Source organism: Manacus candei, unplaced genomic scaffold (genome assembly GCF_025592945.1).
Source record: "Manacus candei isolate 608988 ecotype Guabito, Panama unplaced genomic scaffold, ASM2559294v1 h1tg000028l, whole genome shotgun sequence".
NCBI lineage: Eukaryota > Metazoa > Chordata > Aves > Passeriformes > Pipridae > Manacus > Manacus candei.
Genome location: NW_026138076.1, coordinates 31,070,531 through 31,091,220, shown reverse-complemented (window position 1 = coordinate 31,091,220; position 20,690 = coordinate 31,070,531). Strand labels below are relative to the sequence as shown.

Below are 20,690 nucleotides of genomic sequence, written 5' to 3'. Positions count from 1 at the left end.
GTAATTTATATAACGTCCCTCTTCTAAATGACATTATTATCAAAAGCTTGAAGAAACACTAGAGAAATTAAATCACTCAGTCTGAAAACAGTCAACAACTTCTTCAAAGGTGTGTTTCAAAATGTATAACTTTTCTTTCTGTGATCATGACTCCACTTTCTCAACTTTCCCGCTCTGAGTCATTGCCTCCCCTACAAGCACAACATTACTGTCAGCATTACAGTTTCTTGACTCCCTTTCTGTGAAAGGCTTAAGATCACTGCCAACTTACACATAGCTTTTTCTTCCTATTAGTAGTATGTTTGAAATGATGGAGGGAATTTCAAACATATATGCATTCATAACCCAGCATTCATAATTCATTTCACAGTCACTTTCACAGCAAGATCTTATGTTTTTATATTACTTGAAATTAATATGGGTAAGAATGCAACTTTCGCTCCTGTTAAAATCTAGAGAACTTTGGTAAAGTCATGGAAGAATGACTAATTCACCAGAGAATGACTAATTCACAAAACACATAGAAAACAGAAAACTTTCATAGGGCTAATGAAGACATATGGAGAGCAGGCTGGTGGCAGGGCATAATCAAGGTTGTGCTATCTGCCTTTCCTTTCAGTGTTGCCTTGGCAGCAGCAAGTGAACATGCCATTGAACTATTAAAAAATGAAGTTCTCAACCACTAGACTGACTTCCGTGGACTAGATTTTCATGACAGGTATGCAGGTAAAATGAAAATTGTATATGATTTTTTGATAAAAAGGAAATTAAAAGGGATATCTTTATAATTTTGGCACCTGTGGGAGGTGCCCAGGTAGTATAGCCAAACGAGAGGTTGATTTATACTCTCACTCTGATACTTTAATCCCTTGATTAGTTTTCCAATGCTTCTTTCTGGTGAGAATAAATGAGCTTAAATGGCACTTATTTAGTCATCTCCTTAAGCACTTAAGGTCACTCTTCAAGGACCTTACAAGTACTGCAAAAAGTATCATACCGGCCTACATTGTCTTGTCACCTTTATTCTGACAGACTCAATAACCGCCTAAACAAATATATTTTCATTTTGCTTTTACTTTGAAGGAATCCAGTGGGCACAGAATTTGCACAGCAGATAAAGTAACAGAAAAAACATACATTTTATCTCTCCATATATGTGAACCAGCTATATCTATTGAGAGACAGGTGGATAGATAGATATACTCAAAGTAGAGTATTTCAAGTAGTAAAACAGCAATGCAACTGACAGCTCTTGCCTTTGTAGGACTTCTGATCATCATATCTCAGCCTGCAGTACTGGGGATAGCACTGATTTGTAACTCACCAAAGTGTGGATCCACAAAGTTATATAATAGCACAGTCAGGTGCAGGGTCCTGGCATGTGGGAGGACTAACCCACATCAGTTACACAGAGAGAAACCAAGTTGCATGAGGAAAACCAGAGCAGAGTGGAATGGATGTTATAACAGAAAAAGGATTAGAATCACAGTGTTCAAAACACATAAGTTTTGACTTCAATAGCTAAATTTGGAAGTCAGAAGATTTCACTTATAAAGAACACTGCAGATTGTTACATGTTCTTTTAAAAAGATAAGCAAAGTTTCTCTGAAATGTTACAAATAATCGATCCTAAAAATCATCATGTTAATTACTCCACTAAAGACAGTTTCTTTACTACTAACCTTTGACCCTTTTGGGCCTCTAGATCCAGGTTCACCTGTTTTCCCCTGTTTGAAGGAAGATAGGAGAGAAATCATAGAGAAATGGGAGCGCAGAGAAAAAGAAATTAGTAATTACTAACTACAGTATGGAACACCAGAAATACTTCATTTGATATTACCAAGATAATGAATCTGTAAAGGCACTGAATTTAATAGTGCCCAGATTAATATATTCTTTAACACCAGAGTGCAAAGGCACAGATTCCATCCTTCCAAAGGAAAAGTAATATTGACGTTAGTAAACAGCAGGCATCATTAACAGTGGTTTTCAGGAATGGCCTTTGTCATTCCATAGCTCCTGAGAAATGACAGCCAAAAGATAGAGAAGATAGTTAAATATTCTAATATAAGGAGATTAAAATAGAGTGTTACCACAACTTCTTTTCCCAACTGTTCAGCTGGATACAAACTAACAGGCCAAGGAGCACAGAATTGGCCTTATTATTTTCAAGATGCATTAGGAAAGAAAGACTTGACAGTATTGACACAGAGGGAAATATTAAGACACCACTAAAATGTAGTTAGACTGATCTCTTTCTCAGAGAGTTAGAAAACAGCATGCAAAATGGATTTTCTCTGCATTCAATAGCTACACTGGTCAAAGAGTTCAAACACTGATGCTGAAAGTTAGGGACCTGGAGGTCAGGACTTCAGCTGGAAAGAATTAGGCCAATTTCACGACAGTGTATGTAGGTAGTGCCTTTACTTTGTAGACCAAATAAGAATCCATTCAGACTGCAGTTCCACAGCTGTGAACACAAAACTGCCATTGTCTTCTGGACTGAAGTAGAGTATTTGGCAGCATTTCCACTTAGAAGCTCACTCACCAAGTTTTGTTCTACTTCTCAGCAGGAAAAGATGTATTCATAAGGTATAAAACTAACAAAACATTTCCATTATAAAATCAGACTGACCTTTGGTCCAGGGACTCCAGGCTCACCTCGCTCACCCTTCCCAACAGGGCCCGCCTCTCCTCTGTCACCCTATTGCAACAGATACACATATATGGAAAATACTGGGCAGTCTTTAGCATGATCAAAGAAACAAAGCCAACAGAAGAAACAGAGGTTTACTTTATCTGTATTTTCAGCCTGGTGTGTAGTATCAAAATTCTAATTCCTGCACACACTTTCAAGCCATTTTTTAAAAATACATAATATTTATGAAAATATAGTTTCTTTAGTCATGTATATTCTGGCTCTTGAACAAGTCAGTTTTGGATTCTAACATGAAAAAAGGGTATTTACTGACGTAAGTTATGAGACATCTCCCTTCAAACTTTTTGAGGGTACCTATATATATATATATATATACACACATACATACATACATATATATGGATCTATCTCAAAGCACTGCTCCATTAACTATGACTTTCCACATTTACCTCCATTAGTACAGTCTCAGTCTCTACTACTTGCTTAGGAAGTTGAATTTGACATCAGCTCTAGGGGCTTCGCATCAGAGTGCTGACCACCCTTACCTTTGTTCCTGGTAGCCCTGGTAAGCCAGGTTCTCCTTGAGGACCAATGAAACCTGGTTCGCCCTTTGAAAATACGAGAGGAATGTTAGTTTATTTATTTAGCAGTATGTAATTACAGTAACACTAGTTGATTTTGAATAGTATTTTCCCCTGTATTGCTTACAGCTGTCCAGCTGTGACGCAACAGTTATACAGAAGTACTTTTCATCATGGGTTACTTTCATCAGCATAAATTCTTGTAGCAAGCCATCACACAGCACATGAAATGCAAATGAAGCAGAAGGTGTCAAACATGGTTTTTATTGAGGTTAAGGACTGTTAATATGCAACCTGGTCTGTAGCGTAACACACTCAACTAATCAAAGCAAGTCTGAAGGCAGGAAGAGGGTTCTGAGCATTCCAAAACTTAGAAGGGGACAGTTCATTTCAGTCACGTGTAGCTTTCTATTGCAGCACATGAATAGATGGGCAGACATGGTAAGTGTATGATAAAGCAATGACAAATGGAGAGGCCAGATGGTACTGTTGTAATGTGTTAAAACTCCTTTCAAGTCAGAGACTTGAAGCACCATGGTATTCTCCCTCCTCACTCTGACAGTAAAATACTTCAGCTCTCTGCACCCAGACATCTCTGGTTGTGAACAGCTGGGAATGAGCCACAGCTCTCCTCATTCTCTCTGTGTTCTGTCCCCTTCCTTCACATTCATTTGTACAAACAGAACAGACAAATAGCAGGAATCAAGCAGAGCTGCAGCAGAAACAGCACTGAGCCATTGAGTAAGGCCATATTTTATTATCTATCTCCGTGCCTGAAGAGGGACAATGGAAGATTAATAAGCCATATGCTTTCCTTCACAAACTCTCCTGAATAAGGTTTCCTGCTAATTAATCTTGCATTTTTTCCACATAAATTTGAATCAAGAAGATATGCCCACAAGCTATTATAAATTTTAAAATCAGCAGTGTAACCCAATTAATACTTATTTATTAGCCTTTTAACAATATCCCTGAACTTAAAAATTACCCATCAAATGCCTTTTCAAATAGCTAAAAGACAGATGTGTCAAAATCCTGTAGTGATAACATTACTGACAACATACAGACAGTGCAGAGCAGCAGTTGAATAATATTTCTCTTCACCTCTTTCCCTCCTTAGAAATGCAGGTATGCTGCACAGGGCGAGCAAATTATGAAGTATTCTTGCACATTCATCTGTGCTCTCATCAGCAATCCATCATTAACAGTTCAAAGTAAACCTATAACCAGAGAAATCTTTCATGTGGCTATATTGAGGGCCATAGAAAGCACTCAAAGACCCCAATTTAGGTTACAAAAAATTACAAAAAATAATGAGCTTTCTTACATGAAGTTCCAGCTGGCCATGGTTGAAAATATGGCAACAAAGAAATAAACTGAGACAAACATGTCACAGCATGTGGGGTTTTTTTGCTTTCATACAAAAGAACCCTTACAGTTTATTGCACACCAGCAAGAGTAACATAAGGTTGTCATTGCAGATGGAAGCACTTTAACGTCAGCAATGAAGAACAATGCAGCTTCAATAATTTATTTTAGAATGAGAAGGTACTCATTAGATCCATATTGTTATAATATTGAATTTTGCCAGTGCTAATTTCTTGGCCAGCTTATTATGACTTCAGGCAGAAGAAATATGCAGTGCCTACTTGATTTAATCTTTTCAGTGGTAAGGCTTAGAAGTGTCACTCAGAGGTTGATGCACAGCTTTTGAGTCAAATTCTTGCTTTTTGCTCAGGACTATACCAGTTGCATATCACAAGAAAACTTCTGGCCAAAGTCCAAGAAGAAACCCCACCTTCCCCTGAAATCTCTAAAGAGATAAGAAAAAGATGCTTTGCCAAAGCTAGTGGAATTGATAATGAAAGAAGCTGGTGGCTTAATCAGGATAAGTAGAATACAGGTCTTACATGGCACAGTTTTAAAATGTTTTCAAATGTGGAGTGGAAAAAGTGGTGTGTTAGCAGAGACTAGGAACTGATTGTCTGAGTAGCAGCTCTGCTGAGAGAGATGCAGTGGCTGTGGTGGATGCCAAGTTGAACATGATCCAACACTGTATTCTTATCACACATGAAACAAACCGCAGCAGTTAAAACCTGGCTACATCAAAAAACCCCATGCAATTCTCCCTCTATGCTGCTACTAATATAAGTAGATTAAAAGACAGATCTGATTTGCCATCTGAACTAAGCTTCTAAGTAAAAAGACAACCTGTTTGGATGATTTAAAACTAAGCCATGTCCTCTCTAATATTTCAAATCTCTTGAGTGTATCCACGGCATAAGGCATTAAGTAAAATGCTCAGTTGGGTATTACTTCTGCAACATTCAAAGTTAGTGGAGGTAACAGTTGTATCAAGTTTGTTTCTGGCATTTCTGTCTCAGTTACTCAGAAGAGTAATATTTACATGAGAAGCAATGCCCATTCCTCTTACCACTTGTATCCTGCCATTATATTCTGCAAATATTACCGACTTCATGCTTTATGCTATCTTTTGTGCCACTCAGATAGAAAAAAAAAGGAATCTATCAAAATTAACACTGTCAATGACATGTGAAATGTAAAGAAAACACCTTCCTCTCAGAAAGGCATGCTGGTGTCCCTGTTACACAAAGGTAAGGGAGAGACCATTATGATTAGTCCATCACACAAACAAGATTCCAGAGCCATAGAGGAATGTGGTTAGAAAATGAAGGACTAAGAGTTTCAGTTTTTTGTTATAAATATATGACCTTTATGATTTAGCTGGCACATAGGTGCAGGAAATCAAGACTGAAGGCTCGTTCATAACTGTACTTCGGTTTGACAACATTGTGGCTCTAGCATTCACTGAAGCACCTCCTGTTCTTAAATCTCTTGCTTAAATGAACTCAGAATTTGTTCAAAACTACTGTGAGATGCTGAGAGGAATGCAAGGAATCAGAGTAACCAAGATTTACAATACTTTTCTAAACATCTCACTACAACTTCTTACAATAATATCCAAGTTTTATCTAGTAAGAATCTACCACAAACTTCTTTGCCTGCCAAAGCTGGGACAAGGAATAGAAAATCTGGAAAGAGGAGTTAAACAGTTATGTTTTGAAAGAAAGGTAAGGAACTCCCTCATTTGAAATACTGTTGGCAGCTGTACAGAAAGCCATCAGCAAGTGATGGCTCTTTTGCTTGTTCTACTTTTAACCCTTTGGTACACTTAGGAAATCACTGCTTAGAAACCACCACATTGCACAGGATGTCAACAAGACAAATTTCAGCACTCAAACTTCATCTACTTTTAGGACTTGGAGCAATCTGTATTAATCACAACACAGGCAGACTGGTATTTAAAAAATCAACAAGCTTGTGAATTTCATCCCATTTACAGAGTGATGTGTTAAGATTTTAAGAATAATTTTTAGTGGCTTCATATGTTGATATTTTAAGAGACTACCTCTAACATGTGTTGTCTGTAGAAATACTAGTGGGTCAGATGGCAAATTATATACTGCTATTCACAAACAATTTTAATGTTCATTTTTACCTCTTATCATAAAATGTCTGAACCATAAAAGGGCCCTATAATGGCATGCTGTACATTCAGAATAATGTGAGCTCCCTCAAAATTTAACATTAAAAGCCACCTTGAAATTTACTTCAGAGGATAGTCAAAGTTTCATGAGGATTATTATCTAGACATATTCATAACTGGTTTTATGATGATCAAAGCATTTATGGGCTGAGGCAGAGACTAGCTTTGATATTAGAAGTTAACCCTAAGATGCATTTAAGTTCATGCTCACTGTCATCTTCAAGTTTTATGGAACCCATAACTGGCTAAAACTTGGACTTATGCTTAAAAAAGGTGCAACAGTTGAAATACCATTTGAAATGCTGATTGCTGTTTGAAACACCTCTAATTTGGTAAATGCTTATCCACAACATAGTTCAAATACTATATTAGCCTTCATCGCACAGCTGAGACACACACCACTAGCACTACTTGAAACTTTGTTCTCACAGACAGACCTAATCCACTCTCAGTGTCTGAAATAGACAGCTCTGTGCTGATACAAGCAATCATCAGAGAACAGTAATTGTTGGATACACTGTTTTCCCACAGAAGGTTCTTCCTTCTGCAATTATTCTTCTAATGACCATAATACACATTTTCCCATCCAGATCAATGTTTGCCTAAAAAAGAAACTTGTGCTACAGGAAGGTACCCAAAGCACCAACTTTCCTGCAACAATGAAATAATTCACTTCCATTTCTGAAATTACTATCCTACTTGTAAGTCTCAGCGTCACCTTCCTATCTCAGCTACAAGAGATTACTATATTATGTTCTCTATGCTATAGAAATGCAACTAAACCAACCTTCAGTCCATGAATTTGAAAGGAGTAATGTAATTTCCATCCTTACTCTTATCTAGTGCTATGCACTAGAATTAGCCAGAGAAATTTAAATGTCAAACTCTTACCTTTATTACATAGTTCATTGGTCCTGGAATATTTTGTTCAATGTCTGCCAAGACCATGGAAGTTCTGGACCTCCTGGGCTGACGGGCAGGTGTGCCACAAGGCAGGACACACACCTTTCCCCGGCATTCTCTTAGAAGTCTGAATGTACCAAGATCAGGACTTGTGTGTGCACACCTCTGAGCTGGCAAACCATGCCAAAGCATCCAGAATGTCCTCCAATTCAGAATGGAGGATTCTGGAAAGGTGGATCCACCCCACCTTTTCCATACACAGAAAACCAAACTGTGTGGGTTTAAGGAAAACCATGACCACGCTTGAACACACAGTGTTGGACAGGCTTGGAGCTTCCAAACTCCAGCCTATAGATCTCATGGTTCTCTAAAAATTCTTGTGTCTGACATGGGCCAGTCTGCAAATTCTTCAGGAGTCACAGACCTTGGGAGACCCCAAAGTGTCCTTTCTGACAAGCACTGACATGGAAGGGTCCTCATTTTAATCACATAAAGAGACCAAGGTATGCTTGTCTTCAGTGTTACCCTGGCTCACTTGTAGACATATTTAAAACAAAATAGTATGATGCCTTTTCCTTGCCTAACTCTACTGAAAGAATCCTGCAAAGGTGGAGATACATAGAAGAGCTAGCAAAAGAAACCCCAAACCCAGATGCAAGACAATTTGGAGAACAGATATGAAGTTATACTAAATTGATTTGGTTCATTGCTGCTTGTGTTGATTTTCTGTAAGTTGCCCTCTGCTGCCCTAAAACTTAATTTCTGAGGTTGCTATCTAACCAAAATACTGCAACTCCTGCGCTCTGGAGAGGACTGAGGGCTAAATTCTCAGGAGTCTGGAACAGAGCAATTCATGGTGGTTGATGAAGCCGTGCTTGCTCATGCCCTACCTCTGTTTGCAGCACTTAGTTCCAGTGAATTTCTCAGAAATTCAGCTGGCCTTAGACTGTACAACTCAGAGAGTACTTTTTCACTGTGAAGGGTATTAGAGGGACTTTATATATAGCCTGATGTCCATGGGAATTTTGCTCTCAGGAACGCTAGAGTATTCAGCTCCTAAGAAGGAAATGAACAAGGTGCAAGGAAAAAAACCCCTAACCCCATTTTATAAGGTCTTAAGGCTTTTCACATCACTTCAGAATTGGCTCCAGAAATTGCCAGTTAAAACAGGTTGTCTGGCTCACTCATCGCATTTGAAACAATATCTTTACTCCCTAATCAGTCTCTAAAGTTAGAAAAACAATTGTGGTTTAGAATTTCCAAATGCGTATTTAGTCTTTATGATTCATTTAGAGTTAGAGAAGTAAAACCTTACAACCTGGCTAAAATCCTGAAGCTTCATAACAAGCCCCTATTTGCATGACATATATTGCTTTTTAGTGAGCCTAATTTTCGCCTTGCTTTTAAGTTCTGTCTGCTTAGCAAGTATGCTGCTTTGGGAGGGTACTAACAGAACCAGTAATAATTCTGATTAATTCTGCATGCATTAATCATATAATGGACTTTTTTACTTAAAGGCTAATTATAATTCAAGTCAGCATGATAACTACTTTTGAGGATTAGAATAAAGAAACTTTTTGTAACGAGCACCCAATTTTTAATTCTTCGCAGCGACTGAACTGCTAAATGATGAAGAGTCTGGCCTCATATTGTTTTCTTTAAAAACCAGTTAAGATAACAAATCTCACAAATTTTTATTGCTACTCTGAAAGATAAAGAACTTAATGGTATGCCCTCATTTTCTGACCTTATAAAAATGTGTATTTGAGGCCAAGAAATACTTTCATATTACTGATGTCGTTTTCTTTGTGGATGACAAAATTCTTGATTTTGCAAAACAGCAGGATGATGGACTGTCAAATTATTCAACTATTTTCAAAATTTTAGATTTGGATTTTTTTTGTTGTTGTACAAAGAAAAATCAAACTATGCCATAAAACATATGCTGTGAAGCTCAATCTTCCAGCTAGTAATAGCTTTAGAGGAAACAACATTTTGTGTTTCAGTTACTTATGTTTTAGTTTTTTCCAGGAGAGAAAATGAGAGCTTTTGTGATTTGGAGGATACAGTTTCTGACAGATTAATAAGAACAGCATATATCTTGAAGAATCCTCCAGTAAATACTCCTGACACATGCATACCATCCAATGTCAATGATGATTTCATTTTTTTGGCCTTGATTCTCAAAATTATTTCTGAGAAATTACATGTTTACCCTATGGAAGCGATTACCACCGTAAACATGGAAACCAGAGAGCTAGGAATGAAGGAACAAAGATGTGTAACCATATACATACAGATATATGTTTGTATATATACTTCCACTCTGGAAAGTGAATACTCAAAATGAATTGCACAACTGTGTAATGTATTTTATCCACCCATGCACAGAGCTACTTCTGAAAACCAGCCCACCAAATGCAAATATTAAGTCCTCTATTTTTAGATCAGTTCCCATTTGCACCCAAAACATGCATTCTTCTAGTTTACTACTCAGTATTTAACCTATACTACACTACGCATTTCCCTCTGCTCAGGTAGATGACCCGCTTTGAAGAACACTGTATGTGAGTAATGAAAGGTTGGAAATTCATTCACACTTTAATATTTCCATATATATATATATATATATATATATATATCAGCTAAGGCAAGTGCATATCAGAGAGAAATTAATTCCCTCAAATTCCAATTGCTGCAGTTAATGTGTTCAGCACACCTCTGTATTCAGGATTTGGAGGTGCCTGTCACAAAGTCAGCTGGTCCTTTCCATGTCCTGAGTCCAGGCTAGAAAGAATTCTGAATATGGGGACCTATTGGATAAAAATGAACTGAAGCATGGGCAAGAATATCTGAGTACTGGAGAAAATGGAGAGAGAGACAGGCCCTGCAGGTTTCCTGTTAACAGTGACTGACAAGGAAGAAAAACAGGAAGAAGAATGGAAATATCAAAAAGAAAAAAATGCATTAGGTAAATGTGCACAGCCTTCCTAAGAACTCCTGCAAGTAAAGGGGAATTTGCAGAACTTTCCTGTAGGTGGTGAATGGCATTGACTCCAAAATGAAATGCTTAGAGCTACCATTTACTTCAGATTTCCTTTAATTTTGTTGCCAGATTATAAGAGTAATATCTAAACACAAAAGCTTCAACAACAGTTGCTCTCTTTTCTACAAGAGTTTAAACAGGACATTAATTTCTGTGCATCCAGCTAGAAAATTGTGTCTCTCATTTTCTCTGAAAGTTCTCTTTTGTAACAGGACTAACTGGGTAAAAGTAGTAATAACTCTTCGAGAGCTTAAAAAATAATTTTTGTGGAGTAGAGAGGTTTTCAGCCTTTGCATGGAATTAGGAAAGTCACAGGGTAAGATCTCTGAGTAGGTACAGAAAAAAAAAAGAAATTTAACACAGAAGAAAATTAAAACTGTTTTTGCTCTCACAAAAAGAAAAAGAAAAGGACATAAACTTGATTCAAATTCCCATATCCCTATCCAGGTTCTTCTGAAACCTCGCTCAAGCACAGCCCCAGGGAATTCAACCCAAAGTAATTGTACAGAAAGATAAAAGATGTTGCATACTGGCAAGTCTATTGAATCAGCCAGTTCCACTGGATTTTAAAATACAGAGAGCTTTCCCTACCTCTCAAAAGCAGAAGGGCTAAGAAGCCTGTCTTTTCTCATGTCAAATCATTCAGCAGTTCTGTTTGCTTGAACAGGATAAAATAAAAATTTATATGCACTCATAAGCTTTGGTTCAGTATCTGTTTTAAAAACTGACGGACAAATGCCAGGAATGCCACTGAAAATCTAGATCTTGCATAAAGTGTTGCTACTGAGAAGAGGCTTGTGTTCTGTGAAGGCTTCTCACTCAGTGAAGAAGTTGAGAACTGCACAGCCTAAATTCCAGAAAATGCAATGCAATGGATTTGAGAGATGTCTGACATTAGAATGAATAAGGGTATGCATTACATTACAGTAAGCAAGTGCTGCTTTGTAAGTATCTTCCCACAAAAGTTATGAGATAAAACAGATATATGAAGTTTGTGTTTCACAGACAGGCTTCTGTGTCTGCTTGGCATCAGTTCGGGGATAGCAGAGCGATGAGTTAATATTCTGTGTTTAGGTGCCTTACTTGCTTCCCAAGTGACAGGGTGGAACACATTCAGGGGCTCATTAAGTTTCCAGCCATTCCTAAACAGCAACAGGTGCTTGAGTAACGTTTCTCCAGTCTGTCATAGACAGCTTCTTCACTGTCTTGGAGACAACTAACTGCACTTATGTTTCCTCCATGGCACCAACTGACAAGGAGAGATCAAAAAGGAACAGGAAGAACTCTCAAAACATCCGCATGTGCATAGTGAATGGGTCTAGAAAAGTAAGTAATAAAAGACCCTGCTGCATACTCTGCATTCAGATATGATACTTGCATGTCCATCCAATGTTGCTGTTCATTCAGACTCCAGTATCACATTCAACCAAGTCCTAACAGGTTCCCAGAAACATTGATTAATTAATTGAAATGGCATTACAAGAAGCTGAAACTTTCTCAGTGATTAGTATCTATTAATCCTTTATGTATGTTCAAGCACACTGGACTGAATGTCTTGGGAAGCTTCTTCAACCATAAGAAGAAAGATGAGATGTAGCTGGACAGATATGGTCCATTGCCTGGCATGGCATTTGTGTTTTCATAGGTTGGTTTAGCATGTGTAAAGAGTGCTATGTATGTTTACAGTTACCTAAAACATTTCATAATACGCTCTGCTACCACAGAGATTAATTCACAAGGCAGCAAATTTCAGTTCAACTAAGAGATTTAAAGAAAAGGGAACTTACTATTTAACATTTAAGAACTACATCCAGGAATCTTCTGTGTGTAGAATATTCCTGTATCTTGATCTACTTTTCTTTACCTCTCACAAAGTTTGGAAACAGTCTGAAAAATCTCTGCCAAGAGCTACTGGGCTGGCACGCAAATTCACAAGAATGTTGTCATCCGTTTGCTAGGAAAAACTTCCCTTCTGGAAACTTACATATTGTGACAAGTTCCTAGATGTCGTAACAACACTGTGAGAGGTTTGTACTATTTCTTTCGCATTACACGTACCATCACTGCATATCACTATTAAGAGAATAGCAAAGACATTATCTTGGAGAGTTTTATAAAGTCCTGAGAAATCTTTGAAAATACTGTAATCAACAACAAAGATCGATCAGGGGGAAAAAAAAGAGAGAGGAAAAAAAGAAAAACAGAAAAAAAAAGAGAAAAAAAGGAAAAGAAAAAAGACCATAAGGAAGTCACTGCTACAAATAGGATTCCTCTCTGTTTTGTGTGGTAACAACATGATGGTACCAAGTGATTGCAAATCCAGACAATTGGGTTTCCTCCATGTTCAAATTTCTCATCCTGTCACTGCTATTTCAAAGAAATTTTCAATCAACACCAGTTCCCTGGAACTTTGTTTCTCCACAAGATAATGCTGATGTTGTTTTTGGAAATTGATGTGATGATTTTCCCATGGTGGGACATAAATCTTAGTTAAAACAGAGGGTGAGAAAAGGGGGCAAATACTACTTTTTCTTTGCTGAGGATTGTCCATTGTCTTAACTCCAGCCATTCTCTGGTTTCTGCTACTTCTTATCATGCCACAGACATAGCTTTCAGTGACAGAAAAATCCAGGTTTTTTTCTACAGACTGCTTAATTACATAGAGTTGAATGCCTTGAATCGAACAACACCCATCCTGTAAGCCTGATGTGACCAGATGTGCTTTGCTCTCTCCTATGCACATTCTACTAGCTTGCTTGTCACCATCTCTGGCGCAGACAGCCACCTCAACGCAGAATTGCACTAGATGAAATTTCTGTACTGAAACACCACCAGTCTCCCTCTGGACTAGATTTTAAATAGAAGACTGCACTTCCCTAAATGATTAATATTTGACCAAGTGATTCCATTTTACTCTGCAGGCAACTGCACTGTTTTTCCACTGTACCCACTGAATTCGGAAACAAGTTTCACTGGGCAAAAATCCCACACTTCATCCATTTTTCACTTCACTTTTTGCCTTTCAGGTGATTTCAAAAGCTGCCCCTCTGAGCCAGCCTTACTGCCAACAAATAATTTTCCCAGAGCAGACGCTCAGATGTAGACTTTTTTATTTATTGGTTAAATTCATGGACATGCAAGGTCTGCATGAAGATGGAAACCCCAAAGACCAGTCACAACTCCAGTTGCTTTTGGCATGTGTTCCCAGGATGAGTGCCCCAGGCAAGTGCCCCAATGACCTTCAACTGAGCTACTCTTTGCTCACAGTTAAAGTAAATAGAATAGGGATTGCTGCCAAAGGTCCTTGTAAAAATAGTTTAACCACACAAGACTCTCTTCTTACATGATCTTCACTAGTCAGTATAGGATTCAGTATTGCAGAAAACGAACAACCTCCCTGGGAACTGTATTTTCAGCTGCTACAACACACAGACTCTAATATGCACATTCAATTCTTCCCATAATTCATTAGGAACACAGAAGGGACATTATGCTTCAATGCTGTGGCAATTCACAGGTCCCTTAAGAAAACCGCTGCAAATATTACATTCCATTACATAAATCCTGAACCCTACCACGATGGACAAGAATTTAGTCTCTGACTTATCCTCCTTGTTACGGGAGGGAGAAATTATAAAAGCTATCTCCTCGAGGTATACACAGGCCCATGCTGGAATGCAAAGATTTTGTTTTCTGAAAGAACAGTCTTTTCCACGAAGGAAAAGCGATCATTCTAATCTGTACTCACTCAGGATATGTGAATTCACTCGCTCTGTGCAGAATTATACAGTCACAGCTCAAACTGCGCAAGTGTCTGCAATTCCCAATGCAACTACGTAGAACTCAACCAACCACGTGTCTTTTGAATCAACTTGCCTAAAGATTCCAGACAAACTGGAAGCCAGAGACTAAACCAGGTACTGGGTCAGGGACTGTACCTTATACTGACAAGAGTCTTACTAAAACATTTTGACTTGTCAGTGGAAATCACTGCTGTGTAATGGAGCACAGCGTATTTTTGTCGACAGAACCAGTTCTCCACATCCTGTGTATAACTAATGCAGTTCTCTGGCTGGAGGCTTGGTAAATTCAGTAGACTATTGCTACTGGAAAGCACACATCAAAGTGGAAACCAAATAAAACTTTGATGACAAGACTCTTCCATTAAATAAAAAAAATAAAATATAAAACCCTCTACTATTTTAGATTTTAAAAAAACCCCAAACCTAGAATGCAATGTTCTACTCACATTATAATGTAAGATACACTGTTTGCCTACTCATAGACACTTAATCAATTTTCCACGTGAAACATTTCCATGCCAACCCCTAGTTTAATACCAGAGACTCAGAAGATGTAAGACAAGCACAGTAAATCCATTTGAGCCAAATTCTTGCAGTTCGCCCTCTTTGTGATGTCCCCCCAATACAACAGATACAAAGTTTATTTACCTTTATTCCAGGGAGTCCAGGAAGCCCAGGAAGACCTGGTTCACCCTACATGGGAAAATTACATAATATTACAGACATTATTCAGTTATGGTCACTATCCAGCGAACACCCCTGTAAATTGTGCAGGAAGATAAAAGAGCACGAATGGCTGCTGGTCAGCTCCAGCAGGACCGATATTTTCAAAATATCTGACTGTCTTAAATGTACAATGAGTAGGAGTTGTGTTAAGAACTTAGGTATCTTCTGGGAACCTTGAATTTGAAGATGACACCCAGACTGAAAATTCATGTCAGGAAAGCCAAATATGAATTCTCCTTAGCCTTCAGCAAAAGGGAAGAAAACAAGCAGCACTGGTTCATTCTACACACTCTCATTTAAGTTCCATACTTACGACAGATGTTTAATTCTGTTCCATTCCCAACTCTGAGCTAGATATTGTGCTGTGTAACTGCCTGATTTAGCTACAAAGCAATTCAGAAGAGCTTAGTTTAAATTGCATGATTCAAGCAGGACTGCATAATTATAACTGGACCATCAATTTTATGGAGTTATCCATAACATCATTTCAGAGCTTGCTATTTATCTGTGAATATACATGGTGCCATGAAGGACAGTGTGAGTGTAACCTTTTACTGCTTTACCCAAAAAAGCCTTGCTTATTTAAAATTGCAATTAAAAGACCTACAGAACTGCATTTGCAAGGGTAATTTTTTAACAGGTATTCAAAACTGAATGTATTAATTTTGAAATTAAGTTGAAATTAGTCTAAGACAAGAATGACAACATTCTCACAAATGGTCATTTTGAGATATCAGCTAAATGGAAAAATGTTGTCCAGGGAAATAAAGATGATGAAGAGGAAAAAAAGAGTAATAACATGTGAAGAAATCATTATTTTAAAGGCTGGAGATTTTATTTTAATATAGAGGTGGATTCTAACCAGCACTTTGGATCTGAACATTCCCTGAACTTTCTGGAAGCTTAGATTTGAACTCTGAAGCCAACTTTTACCTTTATAATGAATTGAACTATATCCCAGATTTTGTACACTCCTGAGCTTTATAGAAATACAGATTTCAACTCTGTGGTTTGGGCTGATTCATACAGATTGTGCTATTAAAATATCTTACATGTCTGTGTAAACACATGCTTACATACATTCCTACACTCACATAAACACGTGTACACATACACAAACACATGTATACATAAGACAGATGTTCATCAAACTACTGTACCCAAAAACACTTATTTGAGGCAGTAATATTGAATAGACTTGAATTGTTCATAACAAAATTACATTTTGCCTAAAAGCACAGGAAAGATTCCAGTCTCAAAATATTAACTATAAAATCAGATAGAAGAACAGAGGCTAGGATGCCATTTTCAACAGACACTAATATTTTTTGGTATGTTCACTAACACTTTACAAAGCAGAAAATGGGTTATCACTCTTGCAAAAGAATAATCCTTTAAAAGGCCTCTATTGAACTAACAAAATGTTAACTCCAAACATTTCTTGCATGGCCATACATACAAAACTACAACCATGAACTTTTCTCATCTAATTGTGGAGACACTGTTTTTCACTTCTAAGCACAGCATTTGAATATTTATAACTGATAATATAATAGTATTGCTGCCGTAGGTCACTATTTAGTCTTGGGACAGAGGTAAGCCTCACAGACTCACACATAACAAGCAGAAGGAATCCAGCAAAGCCAGTTCAGAGTCACAATCTAAAACAATTAAAATGCCCCTCAAAGATACACTAACCAATGTGAAACACAATTAAATAAATCACTATTTCTTAACTACAAATAGTATTGTAGATGAATGCATAATATTTTCTTTTCTGGACTCTTCCTAAAATCTAAGTACAATTTATGGGAAGAATTATTTTTAAAGAAACCAAAGCTGTATACAAACTCTATTTCATAATGCTCAGCTTGGCACTGCAGGTCATCCTATCACCTCTGCACACAATCACACAATATGGCACAAAGCAGCCTTGTCAGATTGCCAAAATACTGTCTCATTTCATTTCATGTAAATAATATTCAGGTGGGCAGCTCAATATATATCTGTCCTTAGAAGATGGATAAGGAACAACTAGAAGGAGAGGAAGAAAAGAAGATACAGGAAGGAAATAGGAATGGGACAAGTATTCAGGAAGAGGGAAAAGTATTCAGATGACATAGATGGCAGAGACACGCCTCTAGTTGGAAAAAGAGCCCCCCCCCAATCTCTGGTGGGGTAACCCCTGCTAAGCAGGTGTGCAGAGCAGCAGACGTGGGGCATCTGTCTGGAGGAGGTACGCTGCATGAGCGCATTATAGGAGCTGCTGGTTTGGGCTGGGACATGAACATGGCATTGTGGAAGCTTATGATGTGAATGGAAAGAACACACTAAGTCCCCCCTGGTGTGAACAAGAAGCTGAGATTATAGAAAGTTTGAACTGCGTACCCCTCGCTCATCCATGCTGCCTAAATGAGATCAAACCTGAGTGCCCGGGGACTGAGATCGAGGAGCCTGCTGATAAATCACTGCTAGTTTTGCCTCCATGGCAGCCACCTAATGACAGTATGAATCTCCACAGGCTCTTAAGTGCATTTTCTGGTTTATTACCCAAGCAAAGCATGCAATGCAGAATGCACACACTAAATGACTCCGTAGATTAGACAGCTTTAAACAACTTTGATTACCTCTCCTAATTAAAACTGTATTTTACTAAAGAACTGCGTTTGCAACCATAATAGTCTTTGTTTAGTATCCTATAATTGATGACAGTTATAATTTTCAAACAAAAAGACTTAATTTCTTATTTATTTCTTATTTATATGTGGTTTGGGGTTTTGCTTAGTCACCAAAAGACCTCGAGTATTAGAAAACGGTTGTACTGCCATCCATTATGTAGAATTTTAGTTCTTGATTGTCTGTCTGGAATATCTGCTACCTGAACCTGCAGTTGGACTCTGCTCCACTCTGGCAGCAGTGGTTAATTTTCAATATTGTAAGAGGTAAGAATGGTACCAATGGCTCTCAAGGGAAACCAAATATTGCAATTCAAAAAATCTGGTTTTCTCATTGTGTCTTTGTTCTCCCTGCAGGACCTGCCTCCTACTCTCATGAAAGGGAGCTGAATGCACAGCATTTACTGTTTGATGTACTATGGATTCAAAGAGCAAATTCCCCAGCTTCAGATGGCCTCATGCAGCACAGAGTCATTAGAACTCCTGCAGAACCTTTACTTGCAGAAGCAGCCTCAGCCACACAGCACCCAGGGGTATTTCTTCCCCTGGAAGGAAGAACAGAGCAGCATTACCTGGTCTATGTCCTTCCAAACATACCACATGCCTCTGACAGTTTGATTCCCCTTACAGGAATATATGAAAGGGATTCTTGCCAATCCTTATTTTGTTCCCTAACAGGTACATGTGAAAAAAGATTCTAGTCAATACTTATTTTCCTCCTAATGAGATGTAATAATGTACCATAGTCTGAAGGTTAATAGTCAGTCAAACATGCAGGGTTAGCTTGTGATCACTGAAGGAACAGAGCCATTCTTTGTTAGTCTCGCCAGCTGCAACTGCATAGGTTTTCAATACAAGAAGTGTGCTGTGGCTAGAAGGGAAGGTGGGTTAGTCTAATATCACTTTTCATGTTAATTAGTATCATCATTCCTGTGCTTTTTTAAAATACAAAATGAACATACACCAAATATGTACAGGCCTTGGTCAGCTAAACTGTACAGCCTTGGGCTAATCTGAGTACAGGGGCCAGGGGTAACATTGATGTAACATCGTTTATCACAAATCCAACAGAAAAGGAAAACTGAACAATTCCAAGTAATACCTTTTGTCCAGGCCGTCCAGATTCACCAGGTTCACCCTAAAGGAAACAGATGAAAGATGAGATCTGAATAAATGAATTAAAGATAAAGATGTAGAAAACCATAACATTAATGATATCCACAGTGTCTGTGACACTGCAAAGTAACATGGACCAACCACCCCTCTTCTACCTTCACAACTGCTTTAAAAGCACATACCTTGATTCCTGCAGCAGAAGAACCAGGGTCACCCTGATACAAAATCCACAAGAAATAATCACACTTATTACATATACAGTTTTCCAGGAAACACTTATAACAAATCATGTAAGACTACAGCAACATTATACGGTAAAATAACTATACAGCAAGATTGCCTGTTCTTCATGCGGCTACACAGGAATTTAACTAATGAATTCAATCAGTGTGACTCAGAAAAGGAACAGTATTGTTGTCAAGATCATGCAGAGAGATTTAGTTTCACTCACCCAAACAGTGTAGCAGTTAACCTCAAATTTTACAACTAATAATGTAGACATAGTAATTGCAGATTTTGTATAAATGCACTTCACAAAGCCAGAAGAAGGGACACACTTTGACATCTCTAAATTGCTGATCTACATTAAAAATAATTTACTGCTATTTGCAAAGAATATGAGCAATGATTTTGACCTAATTCTACAGATGGCAAGTGTCAGGTCTCAACTGACAAAATTTTTTGTGCTAATGAAGACTCACCTTCAAAAAAAGCCCCAGTGACTTATGAGTTTATCTCCATCAGGGCTGGTCATAGCTCTATTTCCTCAGCACTTTAGCTGAGGAAATATATTTAAACTGATAGATCAATGCAGTGATGTGTTATACCTTACAGGATGAGCTAGCTATGGTAATTTACATATTCAAGAAAGGGCTCTGTTCTGAGGAGGCATTTAGAATTCAAAAAGATTTGCCTGTGTTTCACTGAATTGACTGGATTTGATAGGCAGTGATAAGTACAAGGACAGAGGATCAGTGAGTGACTGGGCCAAGGAAGCTTTTAGCTTCCAGTTTTCTACAATTGTCACAGGATACTTAAAATTCTTGTACACTCAATTAGTTGTTTTCTTTTCCTTAAACAACACGTTGAAGAAAAAAGAAAAAAAATACTGATAGGTTTTCTAGTCAAACTATATACTACTGAAGATGGCTAGAGTACTATATATTTGAAAATAAATTTGAAAAATTGTTTCCTTATTCAAAATAAATGTACATCATTTGCTGGAAGTAACAAGTTGCTACATAGCAGAAATATCAAGCTCCCCCACAGCCTGCTAGTGATTTACATAGGTAGAATAGAAGTCAGTACTGTAATGTACTTTGAAGATGCATAAGCAAAATATAAATGCTTAATATTCTCTGTGCTAAAATACAAATAGGGATACCCATTCCTGATGTTTCAGTGAAGCTGCAGGAAGCATTCTGTAAATGCCGCTGCTTTAAAGTTGGTTTGGGTATGGAGTCTCTTTGGTATTATCTTACAAAATTAAACTGTACCAGTTTACGTGCTCATTATCCTTTAAAGAACAGGAGTAACAGCTACTGCAGCTTGCTCTTGTGTGAAGAAAACACAAAAATCAGTATTATGAAGGGCTGATACATGCATGGAAACCT

General features: G+C 37.8%; 1 protein-coding gene across 1 annotated transcript in view; it reads right to left on the bottom strand.

Annotated features, from left to right (window-relative positions):
- Positions 1 to 20,690, bottom strand: part of COL25A1 (collagen type XXV alpha 1 chain) — a 310,364-nt gene that overhangs the window by 34,370 nt on the left and 255,304 nt on the right. The window contains exons 16-21 of the mRNA XM_051789718.1: positions 19,260 to 19,292; positions 19,064 to 19,099; positions 15,209 to 15,253; positions 3,205 to 3,267; positions 2,636 to 2,704; positions 1,683 to 1,727 (exon numbers count right to left, since the gene is read on the bottom strand). Coding sequence (XP_051645678.1) covers positions 1,683 to 1,727; positions 2,636 to 2,704; positions 3,205 to 3,267; positions 15,209 to 15,253; positions 19,064 to 19,099; positions 19,260 to 19,292 — 291 coding nt within the window. The remainder of the gene's footprint in view (positions 1 to 1,682; positions 1,728 to 2,635; positions 2,705 to 3,204; positions 3,268 to 15,208; positions 15,254 to 19,063; positions 19,100 to 19,259; positions 19,293 to 20,690) is intronic.